This window comes from Staurois parvus, unplaced genomic scaffold, assembly GCF_062004578.1.
Source record: "Staurois parvus isolate SC_StPar_1 unplaced genomic scaffold, SC_StPar_1.0 ptg000399l, whole genome shotgun sequence".
In the NCBI taxonomy this organism is placed as follows: Eukaryota; Metazoa; Chordata; class Amphibia; order Anura; family Ranidae; genus Staurois; species Staurois parvus.
The window spans coordinates 7,501-30,000 of record NW_028318195.1 but is presented as its reverse complement, the minus strand read 5'-3'; the positions used below and the strand labels follow the sequence as shown (position 1 = coordinate 30,000).

At 43.3% G+C, this 22,500-nt stretch overlaps 1 protein-coding gene across 2 annotated transcripts in view; it reads right to left on the bottom strand.

Annotated features, from left to right (window-relative positions):
• TMEM167B (transmembrane protein 167B) overlaps positions 1-21,610 on the bottom strand; it is a 186,495-nt gene extending 164,885 nt beyond the window's left edge. For both annotated transcript variants that reach the window (XM_089686474.1, XM_089686475.1), the window contains exon 1: positions 21,500-21,610. In XM_089686474.1, coding sequence (XP_089542600.1) covers positions 21,500-21,509 — 10 coding nt within the window. In that variant the 5' untranslated portion in view covers positions 21,510-21,610. The remainder of the gene's footprint in view (positions 1-21,499) is intronic.
• Between the last annotated feature and the right edge of the window lie 890 nt (positions 21,611-22,500).

The window sequence follows — 22,500 nt, the reverse complement described above, 5'->3', positions numbered from 1 at the left end:
CACTGCATCAATTCTCCACAAAACCGAGGGCAATGGCACCGTGGACAGGACAGGACAGAAACACAGACAATATGGAATAGGCTCATAGCCCCCATCCATATTCCTGTGATACAAGCTCCCAACAGGCAAGACTGCATAGACAGATGCACAGGTGCATTTGCCACAGCAGAGGCCACTTCAGAGAACTTGCGCCACACCAACAAAAGGTTTGGGCAAGCCCAAAATGTGTGCACCAAGGTACCAGCTAGGCCACAACCCCGGAAACACAGGTGGGATGTCCCCGGGAACATGACACTAAGCCTAGAAGAGGTATAACACCAGCGTGTTAGTACTTTGAGGGCCGTCTCCCGAACAGAAAGAGAAATAAAGCTTTTACGTATACTATCCACCATGGAGTCCCAATCCTCTTAAGAAAAAGTGACACCACTATCCGCCTCCCATTTCTCTCTATATAAGGGGGGTGAGGAATAGATATTTACCAAAAAAAAAAATTCAAATCCGAAATAAGACCCCTGCCCCTAGGATAGTCACAGCTAGTACGGTCGAAAAAAGTCATCTGGGACGAAATTGTAACATCAAAATGTGTATGAAAAAAATGTCTAATTTGCCTGTAACAATAGTATTCTCGGAGCGGGATATTAAAAAGTGCGCGAATCATCTCAAAAGTGATATAAGACCCTCCTTTTTGAAATCAGATAATCTGATAAAGGAATGATCATACCACCAACAAAACGCCTGTGGAGACAAGAATGGTGTGATGAATCTCGGGTCCCCAAAAAATGATAAACCCGGTGAGAGACAGAAGAAGTAAGATTTAATTTAAATTTATAAACAGGACCAAAGAATCAATGAGTGGGCAACAACAGAATTATGGGATATCAACATGCGAGGGGGAATTTTTGTCCATAAAATACCCAGTAAATAGAACGGACATATAGATTGAGATTCAAAGCTGATCCAAGGGACTTGGGAGTTAACAGTCGCCCATTGAGATAGTTGTGCGAAGCGGGCCAACAGGTGATAGAGCCAGAAATTGGGAAGACCTAGGCCTCGCATCCTTGATTGGTCAAGGATAGATGAAGTGAAATGAGGACATTTGTTACGCCAAATGAAATTAATCACGTTGAAAACGATCTAGAAAAGTTTTCGAGACTGAGATTGGGAGTGCTCGAAACAAGTACGATATTTTCGGCAAAACATTCATCTTCACCGCCATGACTCTGCCTAAAAATGAGATAAGGTATCCATGCCAGATCTTTAACAAAGTAGAGAGGCATGACACATGGTGGGTAATTAACTGCAAAAAATCTCGAATAGCAGGGAGTAAGATATACACCCAGATAGGAGATCCGATCTGTGGCCCAACGAAATGGGAAGAAGCTGCGGAGAGATTCGCCCAGGGAACAACATAATAGGCATAGCAGCCGATTTGGTAAAATTTACAGTGAGGCCCAATATGAATGCAAACGTATTCAATAAAGTGCATAAATTCATCAGTGATACTAACAGGTTAGTAAGGAAAAGCATGACATCATCTGCATACATACATAACAAACTGCGATACCAAAAGGGGATACCCCTAGATGTTTGAGTGTGTTCTAATAGCAATCGCCAAGGGTTCCAAAATTAGCGCAAATAGTAAAGGTGACAGTCGACATCCCTGATGGGTGCCCCTGCCCAGCGTAAAAAATTCAGAATTGCAGCCTGGAAGTCTAATTCTTGTTTGAGGGGAGGCATACAAAGCATGTATCCCAGACAGAAATTTGTTGTGGAAGCCAAACGTCTGCAACAGTGAGAGCATATATGGCCAGAGGACACTATTGAAGGCTTTATTAATGTCTAGGCTTAGTAACAACACTTCTTTAGAATGTAAGTTAGCATCTTGAATAACATTTAGTGTGAGACGTATATTATCGGTGATAAGTCTATCTGGAATAAAACCCGATTGATCAGGTGAGACCAAAGAGGAAATAATAGGGGCCAGTCTGTTTGCTAAAATACAACTAAATATTTTAAGGTCGTTGTTCATCACTGAGATGGGTCTACAATTTTGAGGTAGATGATCTTTTAGTGGTTTAGGTAGTAGAGACATGTTAGCCAGCAGTATCTCTTCAGGGAGCTTTCCACCCTGCAAAGTGTTATTAAACAATGACAGCAAATAGGGAGAGAACACGGGAGGCAAAATGTTTATAATAGCCGTAAACCCATCTGGGCCCAGTGCCATGGAAATTCGCAGTGCACTAATTGCACAGGTTATCTCCTCCAGGGTACATGGGGCATTAAGGGCGCTTATCTGAGAGGGTGTGAGAGCAGGGAGGGGCAAAGAATCAAGCCATGAGCCATCTGGAGGGGTGGAGGTCATTTGTGGGGGAGCTAATAGGGTAGAATAAAATTGTTCAAAAATACCCAATACTTCATGAGGTAAAGAGGAGATAGAACCATTCTTAGTACTCAACCTATATATACGTGGGGGCCATAAAGAAAGGTTCAGTTTCCATGCAAACATAGTAGAAGCTGAGTTACTATGTAATAAAAAAGAAGCCTTAGACCATCGTAAAGCCTTTTCAGTTCTCTGGGATAATAAAGTATTCAGTTCTAGACTCTTTAGCGATATCAGTTTTTTGGAGAGAAGGATTGCCAACATGAGTTCTATAGTGAGTTTCTAATTCCTGGGTAAGTTGCTGAATCTGTTTTCACGGCTCGCTGTTTCTAGAAGATGCCATGGATATAAGGCGGCCTCGTAAGACCGCCTTATGGGCCACCCACAGAGTAGCCAGGGAAATATCAGTAGTGGCGTTCAGCTGAAAGTATTCTTGGATTGAAGTAACTACTTCCTAACGAGAGCTAACATCAGTAAGCATAGAATCGTTTAATCTCCAGGAGTAGGGGGGTAGGTGCTAGACCTATGAAAGTGAAAGAGAGTGCTACCATGTTATGATCCGACCAAGAACATTTATGTATGCCTGCCTTCCTGGAGTTGGCTAGCAGTATGGGGGAGCAATAAATATAATCCAGCCTAGCGTAAGAGTTATGTGGGTGGGAATAAAATGAATAATCCCTCGCTCCCACATTATGTGCCCTCCAGAAGTCTATCAATTGGAAAGTTTCTAGTTTTTTAATAAGGGATTTTGGAAAGGCCAGGGAGGAAGGCGAGGACGAACTTCTATCAAGAAGGGGGTAATCTACCAAATTAAAGTCACCTCCCACCAATAAGTGGGGGGATAAGAATTTATCCAGAACTGCAAAAAAGTGTGAAAAAAAGGATGCTCGCGCCACATTAGGTGCATAAACATTGGCGATCGTGAGTGCACGACCCGAAAGAGAACCTTTAAGAATGATAAATCTGCTTTCGGGATCCCTATGAACATGTTGAACATCAAAGGGGAATGAGTTGTGGCAGAAAATACCTACACCTCTACTTTCAGTAGAGTGTAAGGTGTAAAACCCCTGCTTGTAGGATCTATGGAAATATGTGGGGTGTTTAGCGGCTGCGAAATGGGTTTCCTGTAACAAAATAATCTTTGCCTCTAGGCGTCTATACTGGAGGAAGGCTGTTTTACGCTTGTTTGGGGAATTAAAACCCTGGACATTATGTGAGATACAGTGAACCATGTCGAAAAATAATATAATCAGTCAGCATAATTATAACCATCTGAAAATTATCAAAATAAGATTGACTAATCAGTAGTACATCTAGATCTGCATCGTATAAGAAAAAAATCTGTCAGTTTATGAAACAACCCAGTCCCAAAGTTGAGGCCAGGATGTTCACAAGATTGTGTAAGATTACCATCATGTACCAAAGTTATCAGAAAAACAAAAAACATAAAAAAACAGTAGAAGTAGGGCTCTAGGAGCCCCTATAACCAAAAAAACAAAAAAAACACAGTAGACCGTGAATCAGGTAGATTAGCTGCCTTTCCTGAAAAGACATAGAAACTTAACTCAAAACGGCCAACTGGGCCCAAGCCCCGCCACCGTAAAACATGGGAAGCAGACATTTGGCAGTGACATCTCCGGCCATGCTAGGTGACAGGGTGGGGTCAGGTGTCAAGAAATCACAGGAAATCAGCATGCAGGCTGTAAATAAAGGGCTCTAAGACCCATATCAAGAAACTTTTTGCACATCCCAAATGACAAAGGAATAATCAAAGTTAACAAACACATATGAATAGGATAATGCTGCAGCATGTCTCAACATCTTCTCAATATAATGAGGTATATGGAAACGAGCAAAGCCCTTTCAACCCAGATTTTGTCTGACTCTCCTTTCCCTTCGTGGAGATGGAGTATTCCAGATAGGAGATGTCCGATAGGCCTAATTTAGCCAGAATTTCTCGTCCCTCAAGAGTCTCCTCTGTGTATGTAGCTGTGTATGTGCTGCCATTGTGTGGAACTATCAACTTAAAAGGGAAAGCCCCACTTGTAGCGGATGCGAGCTGAAAAAAAGGGCAGATGTAATTTCCTTCATTTTCCTGCGCTGCTCCAATGTAGCGGGTGAGATATCCGGAAAGACTTGCAGAGTTGCACCTTCAAAAGAAAAATTGTGGGGGTATTACAAGCAGCCCTGATTATATCTTCTTTGGTCAGGAAATCTTTCATACACAGAAGAATGTCCCGTGGTGGTTTATCGTTCGGGCGTTTTGGGTGCAGAGCTCTATGGATATGGTCGCAGGCAAAGGATCTAGGCTCATGGTCCGGAAGAAAAGACTTAAACATTTTAGATATAGCTTGTGAGAGATCAGTCACAGTTTCCGGAACTCGCCGGATGCGCAGATTATTCCTGCGATTATCGAGAGCGTCCACCTGTGCCTGCAACTGTGTAAATGCCGTTTGTAAATTGTCATGATCTCTGGAGAGCTCGCCATAAGCCAAGCTGAGCTCATCGTGTTTGGTTTCTAAACGGTCAGATCTGGAGCCCAACGCCACTACTTCCTGAGAGAGGACGTTTGTACTCTTGTGGAGTTCTGATTGGAACTTAGCGGCCAACTTGGTGTACATAGTCTCCAAACAAGATTCTAAGTTGCTGTGCGCACTCACTGTCCTGTGCAGATGAATTAGCTGGCGTATCTTACACAAGGTTGGATGGGGATGCTCGGTCAGAATTAGACATGTTGCAAATCTCCTGCAACTTCAGTAAATATGTTGTAAGTGATTTTTGAGAATTACCCTTACTTTCCTTTTCTTAGTGGACAGCATGCAGGAAGTCTCCTGGGGGTGATCACCTGAAACTAGTATAGCCTAAAGTGCAAATAGCCCCAGGGGACCTATACAGCCCCATGCAGATATAAGGATGCGGCTACATAGGTGCGATTAAATACCGCAGCACAGTCTGTATATTGTAAAAATGAATGTCACCATATGGGAGGAGATAGCAATTATAAACTTTAAGTATATGATCCCAATAAAGGCCAGGGGCTTAGATGTAGGCCTCAGACTGTGTGAGGAGGCCGACAGGCACAAGGGCTGTAAAAATATAAACTACTTGGGGTGCTGGCTCTAGAGCCCTCGGGGGGGGGGGTGCAGAAAGCACTTCTGTATCCCCCAAGTGGCTGTCCGTCTGCCTCAACAGGCTTTCAGGCCCAGCAGGAGCCGTTTTACAGTTCCCTTTAAGGGAGGGCCCCCAAGGCCTTAATTATAGGCCGCAGTCCCCTGGATCGGGGTGGGGGGGCCCGATGGCTGGGGTGGGGGGGCCCGATGGCCGGGGTGGGGGGGCCCGATGGCCGTCAAACACCCTCCCCCACCGCAGACCGCACTCACGTGTCCCCAGGATGGGCGCAAGCCCGGCGCCAAATGAGGCCTCACTAGGCCGCGATGGTCCACTGCCGCGGAGAGGAGCCAAAGCAACTCGGCTCCCCTCCACCGAGTACCAACAGGGACGGCGGGACCTCCGGCGAGCTCTGTCAGTCCACTACCGCCAGGATGGCAGCGGATTAGGTGGAGAGGCGACGGAGCTCCGGATTATGCGGCCGCTCCGGTCGCCATCTTGGATACGCCCCCTGGCTTGCCAGTTTTTGACTGCTAGAATAAATACAGCGAACAGAACCAGAAAGAACCTTTCCACCCATCTCAGGATGTGAGATTCCTCCAGCGTTATCGCTGCACTTCTCATGCCCCCCTACCCCGATGATTGACATGCACCACTGCGGTGGAGTCGTCTGACTGGATCTAGATTGGCAGACCCTGTAGGCAATCTATAGTGTGTCAGCAACAACCCAAATGTCCGAAGCTCACAGTGATGTGTAGTCAAGCTTCCTCCAGAGTTCAGCAACCCTGAGCAGAGTCCGACCCCAGGACCCCTCCCCAGCCCGACAAGACTTTCCATTCCATACAGCCAGAGACCGCAGCCACCAACAGAAGGTCCTGGTCGACCTTCCCAGGGGAATTTGAATGTCCAGGGCAGCAGAAGACCTGTTTCACTTTAAAAGGATTTTCCTTTTGCAGTGTTCTTGTTTGGAACTGGGCATACGGAACAGCTTGGAAGGTAGCCACCAGCAAGCCCAAAAACCTACCTGCAAAAATGCAGCGAGGGTCACCTGTAAGTCAAGAACCGCCAGATTGCTGACCAGAGCTTTTGTACTTTGTGCGATGGGCGGAACACCTTCGCCTGCTCCGAATTGAGGATCAGCTCCAGATAGTCCAAGTGCTTGGGTGGGGCCAACACAAACCTTCTGAAGTTCAGGATCCACCAGAAGTCCTGTAGGGAATGCATGGTGATATCCACACCGTTCAGCAGGGACGAGCATGTCTCGCACGCAGGAGCAAGTTGTCCAGATAGCCCATCACAGCGATCCCTTGATGTCTCAGCCAGGATCAGGGCCAAGACATTGGCAAACACCCACAGATTGGGGGACATATCAAAGGGAAGTGCTACAAATTGGAAATGTGTCCCTGATAGAAAAACATAGGAAATGCTGGTGTCTCTCGTAGATGCAGGAAAGTGTCCTTGATGGCACTAGAAAATCCACCTGGTGAATGGAGGCCACCACCGAGCAAAATGGATTCCATTTTGAACTTGCGAACCAGCACAAAGGCATTCAGGTCCAGGATCGGACGAACCCCTGACTACCTGGGGAACTGTGAAGAGGTTGGTGAAAAATCCCCTGAACTGCTTTGACTCTGGCTCACGCCACAAAGGGGTATATCCTGCACAGCTTTAGATAGATAGGTAGACAAGAGCCTTAGAATGGAGGCAAAGAACCTGTCTGGTGGAAAGGAATGAAATTCCATTTTGTAGCCTGAATGAGTTCAAGGACCCATTTGTTGGGAAGTTCAAGGGCTTGTAAACTAGCTCAAAGGACCCCCCACCCCAGAAACGGGTGGGGTCAAGCCTTCATGCTGAGCACTTCTCCACGGCCTTAAAGGACTTCTGGGGACAGGGACGCTTGGCGCCTCCAACGGAGACCTAGAAGGGTTTGGATCTCTTTGCCGAGGACCCAGGGGGGTGAAAAATTGGCTCCTGTCCAGGCTATTGGGCGGACCACTCACGCCACTCGTAAGGTACTCAATGATGTCAGCCCAGGGAGTGCTGAGGGTATGGGCATCCAGGCAAGAAGATGTCTCCAGGGCCTGCCAGACTTCCAGGAAGTCGAAAGGGGGAGAGGATAAGAGTGGACAAAAACAGGATCGCTGCTGGAGATGTGTCCCATACAGACAGCGGGGGTTGGGTCAACAGGTTCATTAGTACCGCACCAGGGACCCCGCGGCCCAATGTTAACCAGTCGGTACTTCATGGGTGTCCAAGGGGTAACTTGGTCACAATAGCCAGAACACAGCGAGCGACCAGCCTGCCGTACTGTCCACAGGATCCCGAGGAAAAGGGGGAACCCCCACCAGTAACGTGGTAGTTTTCAAATTAGGGATGAAGGACGCCATCCCGGGAAACTGGTCCACATTGGTAGAAGGACCCCAAAACTGCGGAACGCATCACAAGGTCTTTGGTACCAACGCCTGCGACACACCTATCAGCCCATGGGTGATAGGCCAATTTCCAACCTAAAGAGGCGGGCTGCTCCGGTCACGTGTGCACCTGCTTGGGAGGGGTGAGTTGCATCACCCATGCTGGGCAGGGGGTGAGGAATACCCCTCCTTGCCCACGGGAGTCCGTGGGCCAAGAAATTACATTCAGACCCCAGACTGGATGCTATATAACATGTCCCCACCACCTCAGGCTCACCACCGAACCCAGGGAGGGCACATGGTATTAAGAAATGGAGGCGGCTGCAGTCCAGAGCTGGGCAGACTGACTGCCAAAACCAGAGTACCACCCACCAGCCCAGGAACACAGGAGGGACTAACCGGCTACACATGTGGGCACTGTAGCCTCAGAGAAACCCCCATCTCAGAACACCAGATGGTAAGCCAGCAGCGGGGCAGGGGTAAAGGTATGGGAAGTGCAGGCCTGTAGGGAGCAACCACCCAAGGGAGCACCCACATCGTGTCTGGGGAAGGAGGTGTGACGAACATGGTGCCCGACCCTGCCCTTCTCACCAACTCGTGACAAAGGACTGGCCAATCTCATACTGTACTGTCACTTACGTAACAATGCCACTGTCAGCTGCACCCAGCACAAAGATTTTCCAGCTTGCGGGGCCACAATCCAAGTACCAACAGACAAAGCGGTTGTCACTGGGTTAAGTTACCTAAGCAGTTAACCCTTTAAACTCCAAACTGCCACCAGATAGCTTTGAGCTCATCAACCCTGCACAATACTGGCAAGAGCAAATGTGAACAATAAACTTCTGTACACACACTGTCACCACAGCCAGGTATATTCAGAAATTTGTCATATACAGTAGCACTCTTCAAGAGACAGGGCTTTCTTTTAGTTTGCACTGACAGCCTTAGGGACAGTTTAACACTTTTAAAAATAGGGTTTAAATGATGAAAAGTTCAAAATGGTACAAATAAAATATTTACAGAAAAAACATGTTACAAAGAAATAGAGAAACCATAAAGCAACAGAGAATTAAGAAAAGTTGAAAATGAAGAATACTAGCAAAGTCCTTGGTTTTAGCAGAGTTCAGTCATTAAGCAAGGTGTTATCGGCTCTCATAACTTGACAGATGTTCCTTCATTGATGGTAAAACAAGAGCTTGAGAACAGGTCCTGCCTTTCCCTTTTCACCATGATTATGGCCAAATACAGTGTTATACTAATACCGGTAGTAATATCTTCCACTATGTACAGGTTGCATTCCAGAAACACCTAGATTATTGTTCAGCATTATATTTCGTGTCCAAGGAAGTATTTCGGATAGGTCTGTCACCCAGAAGATAGGAGACTGCTTTCTCCCTTTTTGTATGTGCTGGCTTAGTCATGTATGACCTTGATTGTTTTGATATGATGTTCCCAATTCAAATATATACTTAATATTAATGTTTCTTGGGCCTGTTGGATTTTAGGAGTTGTGTGTGGATTTTGTTAAGCCGTAAATTGGGCAGAGGTCATCCACACCTGGCTTTTTGGGTAGACATTTTATGGCACGGTACACATTCCTAGAGCTTTAATTGCCTTACATGTCATGTGTGACACAATGGAGGATTTTATCTGCAGTGTTTTATGGTCCATAGAAATAGGCATCCTGCAAGCTTTAATTAGCAGCTTACAGTACTGACAAAGGCATGTGTGCTGGTGTCTGCTGTCCCTAATTTGAGAAGCAGGCTCTTTTTAAGTGTGTTAAAAGTTAAAGCTATGAATTCCATAGTTTGCAAGAGGAGGGAGGAGGTAACATCACTGGGCTTAGGAAAAACAAAATGGCTGAGACCTGACAAGATGGTAGTTGCCTACAGCTTCCATGTGCCTACTTCGCACAACCATTACAGGAGGGGGGAGCATCTACTTACCGATCTATTGGAGCGTGTAGGTAAGTTTTCTGTGACAGATCCTCCTCTCCCCTGCAGCACAGTGGCTAAGTGGTTAGCACTTCCACCTAGCAGTACTAAGGTCATTGGTTCGAATCCCAACCACGGCACCAACTGCCTGGAGCTTGCATGTTCTCCCTCTGCCTGCGTGTGTTTCCTCCGGGTACTATGAATTCCTCCCCTAGTATGTGTATGTATGAATGTGAATTAGGGACTTTAGACTGTACGCCCCTTGAGGGTTAGGGACTGATGTGAATGTAATTATATATATATAAGTGCTGCATAAATTGACAGTGCTATATAAGTACCTGTAATAAATAAATAAGTGGGAGGCTGCTAGCCAGGGGTAACACAGACTATAGGCATCCGGTCATATGTGTTGGTGGGGCTATAAAACTCTGTTTGGTCATGGATTAAGAAGAAGCAGCTGTGTCCATCAATGAACGCAAGAGAAAAAATAATTGCAGTTTTTTTTTCAGTTATAATACCTATACCATAAAGTTTGCAATTACACTTTGAATACTTTTAGCAGGCATCACTAAATGACGGACCGAGTGACAGTCCTGTCTGGACTGCAGCTACACCACTTAGCAGTCTGAGGGGACTCCTCTCGGCGTTGCAGCTGTTAAAATTTACAGCATTGTAGAGGATAGCATGGTAGGGTGGGCTCCTCTTCTCTATGTACTGGACTGCCACTGCTGCTGTTGAAATAACAGCAGGAATGAGGGCAGGAGGAATGGCAGGATGGACTCCTCTTCTGAATGTACTCATCTGTCGCCAAACTCCCAGCAGGGAGGAACGGCAGGATTGACTCCTCTTCTGAATGCACTCATCTGCCACCACCGAACTCACAGCAGGGTAGAAGGGCAGGAGATACAGGGGCAGATCTACAGGGGGAGCAGCCCAAGCTTTCATATTAACAAGCAGGTCACTCGCTTTTTAACAAGAACATTTGGGCAGCTCCCGCCCTCCATGCAGACCTTCCGTGCCTCCCGCCTTCCTCCCTACTGTGAGTTCAACAGGCCAGCACATTCAGAAGAGAAGTCCATCCTGCCTCTCCTCCCTGCATTGAGTTTGGCAGCAGGTGATACATTCAGAAGAGGAGTCCATTCTGAAGAGGGGGAAGCTGTGAAATGGGGGGCTGTGATGTGAGAGGGAGAAGCTGTGATATGAAGGGCTGTGAAATGAGAAGGGTAGCTGTGATATGGGGAGCTGTGATGTGAGAGGAGGGAGCTGCGATATGCGATGTAAGAAGGGTGGGCTGTGACATGAGGGACTGTGATGTATGGGGGGGGGGGCTGTGATATCAGGAGTGGGGGAACTGTGATATGGGGGGGTTGTAATTACAAAGGGGGCTGTGATGTAAGAAGGGACTGTGATGTAAGCGGGGCAGTAATGTTGGGGTGCTCTGACTTAAAAGGGAGTTGTGGTGGGAGAGGAGAGACAGAGACACTTAATGTAAGGGGGTCTGTGATGTGAAGGAACTGAGTCATAGAAGAAAAGTGAGATTTGGACCTCTGCAGAAAGAAAATGTTACCAACTGGACCTCCATGAATTTAATTCCTGCTTTTAGTTTCGTCCAATAAAAAAAAACCCATCAACGTGATTGCAACGCAACACCAAAGTGTGACAAAACATACCTATCCGCCCAGGACCACGATATGGTAAAAGGAAAATGTGCAAACAGAAAGCCTAACTTTTGTTAGCTCCTCTGTAACCCCAGTTAGTGGGAAAGAATGGCAGAAGGTCAGCTGAATGAGGAAGTACCAAAAACAGTAAGAATAATAAAGAATTATTATTATTATTAATAATAAGTAAACAATATTAGCAACTTAGTATAATTTGAAAGCCCCAAAAACTGACAAGGAACTGTCTTTGCAGCCATGTGGGTGGTGTCAACTACCAAAAGCATAATTGCATTTTCCTCTGAAAAAAGGGTATATGTCCCACAGCCCCAAAAGTATATACCTTCAAGCAATTAAAGACTAAGGCTGGCCATACACTATACAATTTTCTGTCCAATTTCCCTTAGATTTATCTTCAACTATGTAGTGCAAGGGCCTGCCTAACTAGATACAACTGAAAGTGTTGTTTAGGTTTGACTTCATATTATATGGGTTTTGGTAAATCTAAAGCAAAATTCTCAAGAAAATTGTATAGTGTATAGCCAGCCTTAGTCACTGTGGCCTGCTTACACAGGGCTGGTACAATATATCGCAGTCTATAAATAGTAAAAAACATACCAAACAATTAGTACAAAATAGTATAATCTCAGTACTACTTACTTCATCTGTGACAGCAAGGGCTCACTGTGCCTAGCATGGGACCTGGCCAAACAGTATGACAACAATAAGAATGGGAACTGACAATTATCCTCCATGAGGATGTGACAGACTGTAAAGAGAGGAAGGAGTGCAGACCTACTAAACACTGTGCCAGCCTTTGGCAGACATGGTAATAGTAACCAAGACACAATTGAATATGTTTCTTCAGAGGCCAATGCATCAAACACATTTTTTTCCCTTGGACATAAAACCACACATTATTAGAACAAGGGTGAGGACACCCTACACCAATGACATTCCAACATTTGCTTTCTCTGTATCCTGCACCTCAAAACACAGTCAACGTGTCTCAGTGCAATCACATGCCTTTGCAGCACATGATACCGAGGAAGTGTTTTCCATGGTACACAATCAACAAAATATTTAAACATCAGGAAAAAACAACTCGTTGGAAAAGGGAATAAATGATAGAAAATGGAATACTATAGTAGAAAAAAGATTGAGGACCATATTTGATGTCCTTTTGTGGAAATATTACATCCTTGTGCAAAAAAACAAAATAAGTAAATTGGACATTCACCAAACATTTCCTACAGATGAATCTTCCAGGTGTGTTTTAACCACCTCCCGTCCGGCCGTTGTATATAAACGGCCGGACGGTGGCACTGCAGGGTCGGGTGGCCGTCTATAAACGGCCTCCCTGCACCCTGCTTGTGCGCGCTCCCTGGGAGCGCGCAGCACCGCGATCCGGTGCCCGCTGTGTCCTCCGGACACAGTGAAACACCGATCGTCGGACGGGACCTCTGTACGAGGTCCCGATCATGTGATCACTGATTGGCCAATCAGTGATCACATGCAAAGTAGTAAGCAAGATGTCACTTCTGACATCATTGCTTACTACGTGTGAAATCTGTGAATGATCACAGAGGTCACATGGTACAAGGCTATTCACAAAAGGCTACTGACCAATCACAGCTCACTCAGTACTTCTCAATGAGTGCAAGAATGCACACAGAGAGAAAGAGAAATGATTGCTTTTACATCCTATATGGTTGTAAAAGCAATCAGCGTAAAAAAAAAAAAAAAAATCTTCATCACCCCCCACAAGTAGTACAGTGTCTCCATGGTGACACTGTACTGCTAGGGTGACAGTATGTAAAAAATAATAAAAAATAATATAAAAAAATAAAATAAAAATGTAAAAAGAAATGTTTAAAAATTATAATTTTTGCTTATAAACTAATTTGGATTTTTTTTTTTTTTTTACTAAAAAGATAACGGAATACATTTTGGCTAAGATTTATGATGAAATTTTATTTATTTGCAAAATTTTATAAAAAAAACACTTTTTTCCAAAATTTTTGGACATTTCATTTACATAGCAAAAAAAATACAAATCCCAGTGGTGAATAAATACCACCAAAATAAAGCTTTATCTGTCTCAAAAAAATGGTAAAAAATGCATTTGGGTACAGTGTTGCATGACCGCGCAATTGTCATTCAAAGTGTGATAGCGCTAAAAGCTGAAAATTGCCCTGGTCAGAAAGGGGGTAAAAGTGTCCTGTCTGGAAGTGGTTAAAGAACAGTTATTAATTTACCACCAATTACTGTTTTGTGAAAGTCACATTCCCTGCGTAAATAATATTCCCTTTAAACTTTAATGCTAAGGTCGGTCCTTAACTCATGTCAAGCATACTGACAAGCCATGAAATATTTCCATCAGCCAATGACATGATGCATCAGGGGCAAATATACTAGATCACAACATTATTGTAAGCATACCAGTGATCAGTAAACTGCATCATAAAAAACAAATCAAACATTATAGAAATATTATTTCTCTGAATGTTGTACAAAACATATTGGAGGCTTGTCTATACAGTGAGGGATATTTACTAAAACTGGTGCACACATAATCTGGTACAGCTGTATAGAATAACAATCAGCTTCTAATTACAGCTTGTTCAGTTATGCTTTGACCATAAAACCTAGAAGCGGATTGGTTACTATGCACAGTTGCACCAGCTTTAGTAAATGTTTATTAAGCTGCATTGATCAATACAAGGAAGGATAGAAAACAATTGTTTTCTATGTGCTCTGTTCGTGCCATATGGGTACAGGTACGTCGCTCTGGCTGTACTAACATAGGAGGGTGTGCAGCGCTCCCCACCCGCAACTGCTGTGTCCAACGGACACAGCAGAATGAAGATCCCTATGCGATCACATGTTCACAATGTTAGCACAGCTGTTACGAATCATGACTGTCATGTGATCAGCTGTGTTCAATCACAGATGGAAGTGTCCGTGTCCAGTCTTTTTTCACACTACACTTTTTGTGAATGATTAGCAGGACCATGTACCCCATACTCATTCACATAGGTGGGGCAGGATCTGGGGGCCCCCTTGTGCAAGGGGGCTTCCAGATTCCAATAAGCCCCCTGCCCGCAGAGCCCCACAACCACTGGCCAGGGTTGTAGGGAAGATGCCCTTGTCCCCATCAACATAGGGGGGGGGCCTCCATTGCCCCAAAGCACCCCCCATGTTGAGGGCATGTGGCCTGGTGAGGTTCTGGAGGGGGGGGGGGGCGCTCGCTCGTTCCGCCCCTTTCCTGACCTGCCGGGCTGCATGCTCGGATAAGGGTCTGGTATGAATTTTGGGGGTACCACGCCATTTTTTGTAAAATTTTGGCTTGGGAGTTCCCCTCAAAATCCAAACCAGACCCGAAGGGCTTGGTATGGATGGGAGGGGGGACCCCACGCCATTTTTCTTAATTATTTTTTTTAACTGCCGGCAATTCTTTTACATTCAGCTGTCAGTGGGAACCCCGCAGACAGCTGAAACACTAACAAGGTTGTCACTACTAAAATACCACATGACTTGATAAAATAACTCATGAGGTATTTTAGAAGAGTTTACTTTTTTATACCTCCGGAACGGATTAATTGGTTTTCAATGCATTCCTATGGGAAACGGTGTTTCAATTTATGAATTTTTCGCTATACGAAAAGTCCCGCAGAATGATTTAAATTCATAAACCGAGGTATGCCTGTATTAATAATTTCCAGTATGTGCAGGTGGTATTCTAGCAACTGGCAGATTAATATTCAGAATTATATGTCAAACCCAGGGATATCAAATACAGCGTACATTTGTCACCCAGGAGGGAAGAGCATGCTTTCTTCCCTTTCTTATGTGATAAAATAGTCATGTAGGACCTTGTTTGGTTCAGCATAAGATCTATTCAAATATATACCTAATATTAATGTGCCCAGTTCCTGATGAATATATAAAAGAATCACCCTTGCCCCTCCCCTTTTCCCATGCACAAAGGCAAACGCAAGCATTGGTCCCATATCGGTATGTAAACAGAGACTGCACCATGCATGTAAGGTGTCACCGTGAACATCAGATCAAGGGCAGTAATTCTTGTACTAGACCTCCTAAATATAAATTGGTGACCTGTAAAGGCTTTTAAAGTGTCACCTATCAAAAACAAAATGTATGTACTTTGTCACCATTGCACGGGCAATCGCAGTTTTAAAGCATGTCATATTTGGTATCCATTTACTCAGAGTAACATAGTTTATACTTTATCCAACAATTGGACAATATACCGTGTTTTAGTGCATTAAAATTCTAAAAAGTGTATTTTTCCCAAAAGATTTGTGTTTGAAAAATCACTGCACAAATACTGTGTGACGTAAAAAAGTTTAACACCCACCGTTTTATTCTCTAGGGCCTCTGCTTTAAAAAAATATAGAACATTTGTAGTAATTTTCTAGCAAAAAACCTGTTTTTTCCTGTGAACAAAAAGTGTCAGAAAAGGCTTGGTCTTCAAGAGTGGGTTGTATGTGGCATAAGCTTCAAATGTTGGCCCTGAAATGCCAGGATAGTAGAAGCCCCCACTCCAAATGACCCCTTTTTGGAAAGTAGAAATCCCAAGGTATTTGCTAAGAGGCATGGTATTTTGCAGATTTTATTTGTTGCCACGTTTCTGGAAAACTCACTATGCCTCTTATCAAATTCCTTGGGGTGTCTACTTTCCAAAAACGGGTCATTGGGGGGGGGTGTTTATATTATCCTGGCATTTTAGGGCCTCAGAAACTGTGATAGGTAGTGAGGAAGTGATATGAGGAAATATGCCCTTTGAAAGACTGGAGATGGTTATTGGATTTTGGGGGTCTGTATGTAGCTATGCTCCCACAAAGACTCTCAAATGTGGTATCCCTATACTAGGGAGAAGTAGCAGAATGTGTTTTGGGGTGTTATTCCACACAGCCATGGCATGCATGAGTAATATACCATTTAAGTGACAACTTTGTGTAAAAGAAAATAAGTCATTTTCAAAAAATTTGTGGCAAAAAATAAAATGCTCCATGGACTCAACATGCCTTTCTGCAAAATCCTTGGGGTATCTACTTTCCAAAAAGGGGTCATTTGGGGGGGGGGGGGGGGCTTTGTACAGCCCTGGCATTTTAGCACCTCAAGAAATGTGATGGGCAGTCAGAAAAAGTTGAATAAATTCCTATATATATATATATATATATATATATATATATATATATATATACACACACACACACACATATATATATATATATATATATATATATATATATATATATATATATATATATATATATATATATACACACACACACCATAGTTTGTAGATGCTATAACTTTCACACAAACAAATTAATATACATGTATTGGGATTTTTTTTTTTACCAAAGACATGTAGCAGCACATTTTGGCCTAAATTTATTACAGGATGTATATAGCGCCAACAGTTTGCGCAGTGCTTTACAATATAAGGGAGACAATACAAGTAGAATACATTTCAGTACAGAAGGAATAGGAGGGCTATGACTAACTTCAAGTTTATTAGACATTTTTTATAACTAAACTTTTAAAATTTTGTTTTATTTTAAAGTTTTTGGTCTTCTTTTGTTTACAGTGCAAAAAGTAAAAACCGCAGAGGTGATTAAATACCACCACAAATAGCTCTATTTGTGTGAAAAAAAGACATGAATTTCATTTTGGTACAGCATTGCACAACCGCGCAATTACCAGTTGAAACAGCACAGCGCCGAACAGCAAAAAATGCCCTGGCCATGAATCTTTGGGAGCGCAAGTAGTTAAAGTATGGCAAGGTTAAGTTATGAGGGGTGTGGAGGTGGTTGAAAGGTTCTATAGATACAGTCATTTAGGCAGTGGTCAGGAGCTGGCAATACAATCATGTTGTGGACAGACTGTCATACTTTAGTGTTTCGTAGTCACTAGGCTGCTAGCAAATAATGTTTGTAGCTTGTGCTAGACGTCATGATGCACATCAAAGAGCAGTATTTGGCTGTCACCATAAATCTAAAGCTCATCACACAGGTTAAAATCTGATTGTACGATCTCCTTTACCCTAAGCATTTTCCGCAGCGTTTTGCATTAACGCAGTACAGTCCATTTAACATGATTTCCTATAGGACACGTTCACATCTGCGCATTTTCACCCGGTGGGTTTTTTGGAAAGGGTCAGGTACTTTTTGAAAAGTTGCATTTTTGGTTCTACAGATTTCAATGGAAACGTTGCAGAAAAGCATGTAGTGCATTATTGATGCATTTTGCATTTTAAATTTGCCTAGCAACAAGAAAAAAAAAAATCCTGCAAAAGGCATCAGAACGCGGCAAATACACAGGTGCAAAACGCAATGCAGAAACGGTTCAAACGCAAACTGCATAGGTGTCAACCTAGCCTTAGATCTACCAACACATATGTAATGCAAGGACCTGCCTGATTGGATAGGGTCCTCACAATACATTGTTTTGGTATATTGAAAGATGGTTGCTCAAAGAATGCATGGTCAGCTTGTATTGTGTATAGTGAACCTAATTGTGTTCATATCTGCTTTGATAATTTGTCAGTTTTTTTGATTGTCCTCTTCTGATAGTAATCTATAGTTGACAACCTGATTGATATGCCACACACAAGAGGAAGTGGATTTTGACTGATACGTAAGCGATCATCATAAACTATAATTGTAGCTCTGCTTTTACTATGTAGTCTCATAATCTGATTGAAATTCAACCATATTCACTAACAAAGTATCTCAGTGCTGCCAATCGATACAAAACAATCGATATTTGCCCTTGTCGGCTGACTCAGATTGATTTAATCTGATGGAAACTGAGTCTAAATTGATCAAAAGGAAATTATGGCTATTTGATTGTCTGCAGATTTAATTTTAATTGAATCGCCCATCAATTGGATAACAAAATCAAAGTATGTATAGTCACCATCAGGGCTGTGGAATCGGAGTCGTGGAGTCGGAGTAAATTTTAGGTACCTGGAGTCGGCAAACAATGCTCCGACTCCGATTAAATTTAGATTGGAATTAAAAAAAAAAGTTGAAGAAGCATTGAAGCTTGCTACTATTCATCATATGTGATGTGCTGTTCATACACTGCAACTTTCCATGAGATGGCTTAAAAGATCGCTATGCAGCTACACTAATTGGCAAATTACGGCAAGTAACTGTTGCAGCCAGGGCCCCGAAAACAGATGCAATTTTGAAAAGACGTGCAGGAAAAGGAGCCATTTTGGATCAAACAACTCGCTGGGGAAGCACTTACTTGAACTTAAAGACTTCATAGAAGAAATGGACAATGAAAATCTTGCATTAATTGAAAGCCAGTGGACACAAACAAAAGAGTTGGAGAACCTTCTTTTTCACCCCTTCACTGTCACCAAGAGGTTGCAATGTGACGATCTAACCCCGGGTAAATTCCTCTTGGAATGGAAGAGCCTGTTATATCGCCTGAACAAAAATGGAGGGTTAATAGCTGAGGGCATTGCATCTTCAATGATGAAAAGAGAGAGTCTTTTGCTGGAAAATGAAATCTTGTTAGCGGCTATTTATGTCGACCCAATGAGCCGAATTTTGTTGAACAGTCTGCTACTGGGAAAAAGGCCCTCTATGATGTAGCAGTTCGCACGAAGGGATTACGACCTGAAATACCTCCACAGGATGAAGTTCTTTTAAGCAATAGTGGTAACTCAGGATCATCTTCTTCAAACGAAGAATTAGACTTTGATTCCTTCTTAAACAAAATAGAAGTTGCTAAACGAAAGCGACGTTGCATAAGCGTTACAGAACCAGTAAATGTCCAAATAAAAAAATTCCAACAGGAGTTTTATAAAGCACTAAAAGAAGTTGAAAAGTATGATCGCTCATCAAAACTTACTGTTGAAGAAGCCATCCTTGTTTATCCAGAGATCGTTAGTGATGTGGCCAGAATAGTTACTGCAATGCCACCCACCCAAGTCAGTGTCGAAAGATTATTTTCAGCCCTAAAAATAATAAAGTCTGACTTAAGAGCCTCTATGAAAGAGGATCTGGCAGAGGCAATTCTCTTCCTTAGAACTCTACATTGAATTGATTTGCATTTGCTAAGCCTATAACTACATTTCAAGATTAATATAAACCATTTCTAGGTTTTACAGATTTTGTTTTTGGTTCATATAGATAAGCTTTGTTTTTGTTCTAAAACAACCAAATAATGTGGTTTGTATTTTTGGACTTTTAAAGTTCCTGTTCCTGATGTTTATGCCTGCTGCTACTATCCAGCCACTTGATTAATTAATAAAAAAAAGTTTATAAAAATTTGTTGTTTTCATTGTGTTTGTCTTTTGCTTAAACTGTTCAATACAGTAGACTGTTGGCTTCCCAGCCAGTAGTCCTGTGGTAATGACATGTATGTTGCCTTTCTTTCCTAAAAGGAATGTATAAAATTCATTTGCATATTAATACAGAGGAGTCGGGGAGTCGGAAGTACAAAAAACTGAGGAGTCGGAACATTTATCTACCGACTCCACAGCCCTGGTCACCATAACAGACAGAGCATCCCTTTGATCTGTCCTGGAAGTGCTGCAGATATAAGAGGGAGAAACGTAGGGGTCTGAAATCTCCCTGGCTGCTGCACCAACTGCGTGGACAATGACAGCTAACACTGTCAGTAAACTAACACTTTGGCTGAAGCTTGTCAAGCCAATGGAGGCAACCCTTGGCTTGAATGTGGGCTGATTCAACAAGAACGTGTCCAAATTCGATCTCTGTACATTGCACTTTACTGTGCTGAGCAGAAAAGCCTCCATCAGTGATGATACCTATTAATTCCATTGTGTGCCAGCATGTTGCGCATGTCCAGCTGTCACCTGTAAATTGCATGGTTGCTGTTCCTGTTAAAGTGTTACTAAACCCATGCCCTTGCATTCACTATATCTGGTCTTCCACTGTACACATAACAAGGAAATGCAATTATTTTAGAAAATATGAACTGCTAAATACCTTTTCTCATCAGCACTATATAGCAGTCTTTGAGCACAGGCTAAAGCTTGAAGGAGTAGTTTTCACTCTGCTCTGACTGTCCTAAGATGGCTAAATAACCACAGACACTCTGTTTGGCCAGTGCTGGTTGACCTTGTGCTGATCACATGCACCCTCCCAAAGAAAAAAAAAAAAAAAAAAAAAAACAACCTCTAGCAGTACACAAACTGAGCATGTGCAGAGTGACCCCCTAGAGCTCTGTACAATCAGGTGGATTGCAGACAGTTCTAGAAGGGGCAAATGAGAGAAGACAGGATAAAACAGCCTTTTTACACAATGCGGATTAACAGCTTAGGTTCCACAGTGAGTATAATAAGCATGCTTTATGCATATACAGAATGATTTTACTGTGGTGGGTTTAGTAACACCTTAAGACAAACTACAGCTGAAAGATTTCCCGTCAGAGGTTGTCAGTCCTGGAAACTATTGCGGGGGGGGGGGGGAGCTGGAATCATCAGGTGTAGTGCCCATCTTCCTGAGATAGTTTTACTAAAAGGAGCTGGGAATGCACACACATATCAAACTGTGTAAAAGTTCCCTTCAATTCACCAATTGTGTACAGATAAAGTAAACAAATCTGCGTTTCCCATGACTGGAAAAATTGAAGTGAATCTATCATGTGAACATTACCATCCCCTGTATTATATGCACACTTGCACACCAATCAGCGGTCTCTCTGCTGCCATCCACACTGAGACCACTCACACCGGTTTCCTGGGATAACACCACCTCCTCCTCACACTGCCTCTTACACACATTGCCATTATTGTACCTTACATCCAGCACAGACGTATTTAACAGCTGTGACATAGATATGTAATGTACATCCGGCTGTGTACATATTCTGGTCCGTACCGTGAGCTAACAGCAACCACATAGCAGAGTGCGGACACCTGCGTGAAAACTAAAAGGAGCATCCGCCGTCCCACCTCCCACCTACTGTCCCCCGGCCCTGGAGCCTTCCTCTCACCGTTAGTCATGGTGAATATGGACACTACTTTGCTGCCAGCAGTCTTCCCGATACGCCTCACCAAAACATCCAGAAGTGACGTCACAGTGACACGTGGCTACTGCGGTCACGTGCCGCCAAGGCAGAGCAACCTGGGAGGAAACGGAAATGAAGCGAAGCTGGCTTGAGAGAAGCGAGTATCTGTGCTCACAACTTCATGGGTCTTAATGCCAGAAATTTTGTACTGCACAGAATACAGCTGATTCTGGAGCCGAGGTGTATGGCACCCAATCAGCTTCTTCAGCTAAGCTTTGAAATTGGAATATTGAAGCCGATTGGTTACCATACGCAGCAGCTCTAGTTTTGATAAATTCAGCTGGTAAATACCAGTACTTTTTTTGTTTGTTTAAAAGTAAGCAGTTTCAAAAAGATTTATATGCTGAAGAATCTAGTAAGAAATGTACTCATCTCCATGGATACTTTGGATAAGGCAATTCTCCCCTTAGACTGCCGCCTATGTGGTTCAGAACTAGAAAGGCAGGTTTATGTTTATCTTTCTGGTTCTTTAACCGCTAGCCTACAGAGCACTTATACTCCTTCCTGCCCAGGCCAATTTCCAGCTTTAAGCGCTGTCACACTTTGAATGCCAATTGTGCGGTCATGCAACACAGTACCCATATGAAATTTTTATCATTTTTTTGTGACAGAGCTTTATTTTGGTGGTATTTAATCAATTCTGGGTTTTTTACTTTTTCTTAAACCAAAAACCACTGAAAATTTTGAAAAAAAAAAGTTTTTTCTTAGTTTGTGTTATAAAAACTTTGTAAATAAGTGATTTTTCTCCTTCACTGATATGCGCTAATGAGGCTGCAGTGATGGACACTGATGGACATTGACAGGCATCACTGATGGGCAATGAAAGGCAGCACTGATACATGACACTGATAGGCGGCACTGACAGGTGGCACTGATTGGCAGCACTGATAGGTGGCACTGAAAGCCAGCTCAGATGGGCACTGATA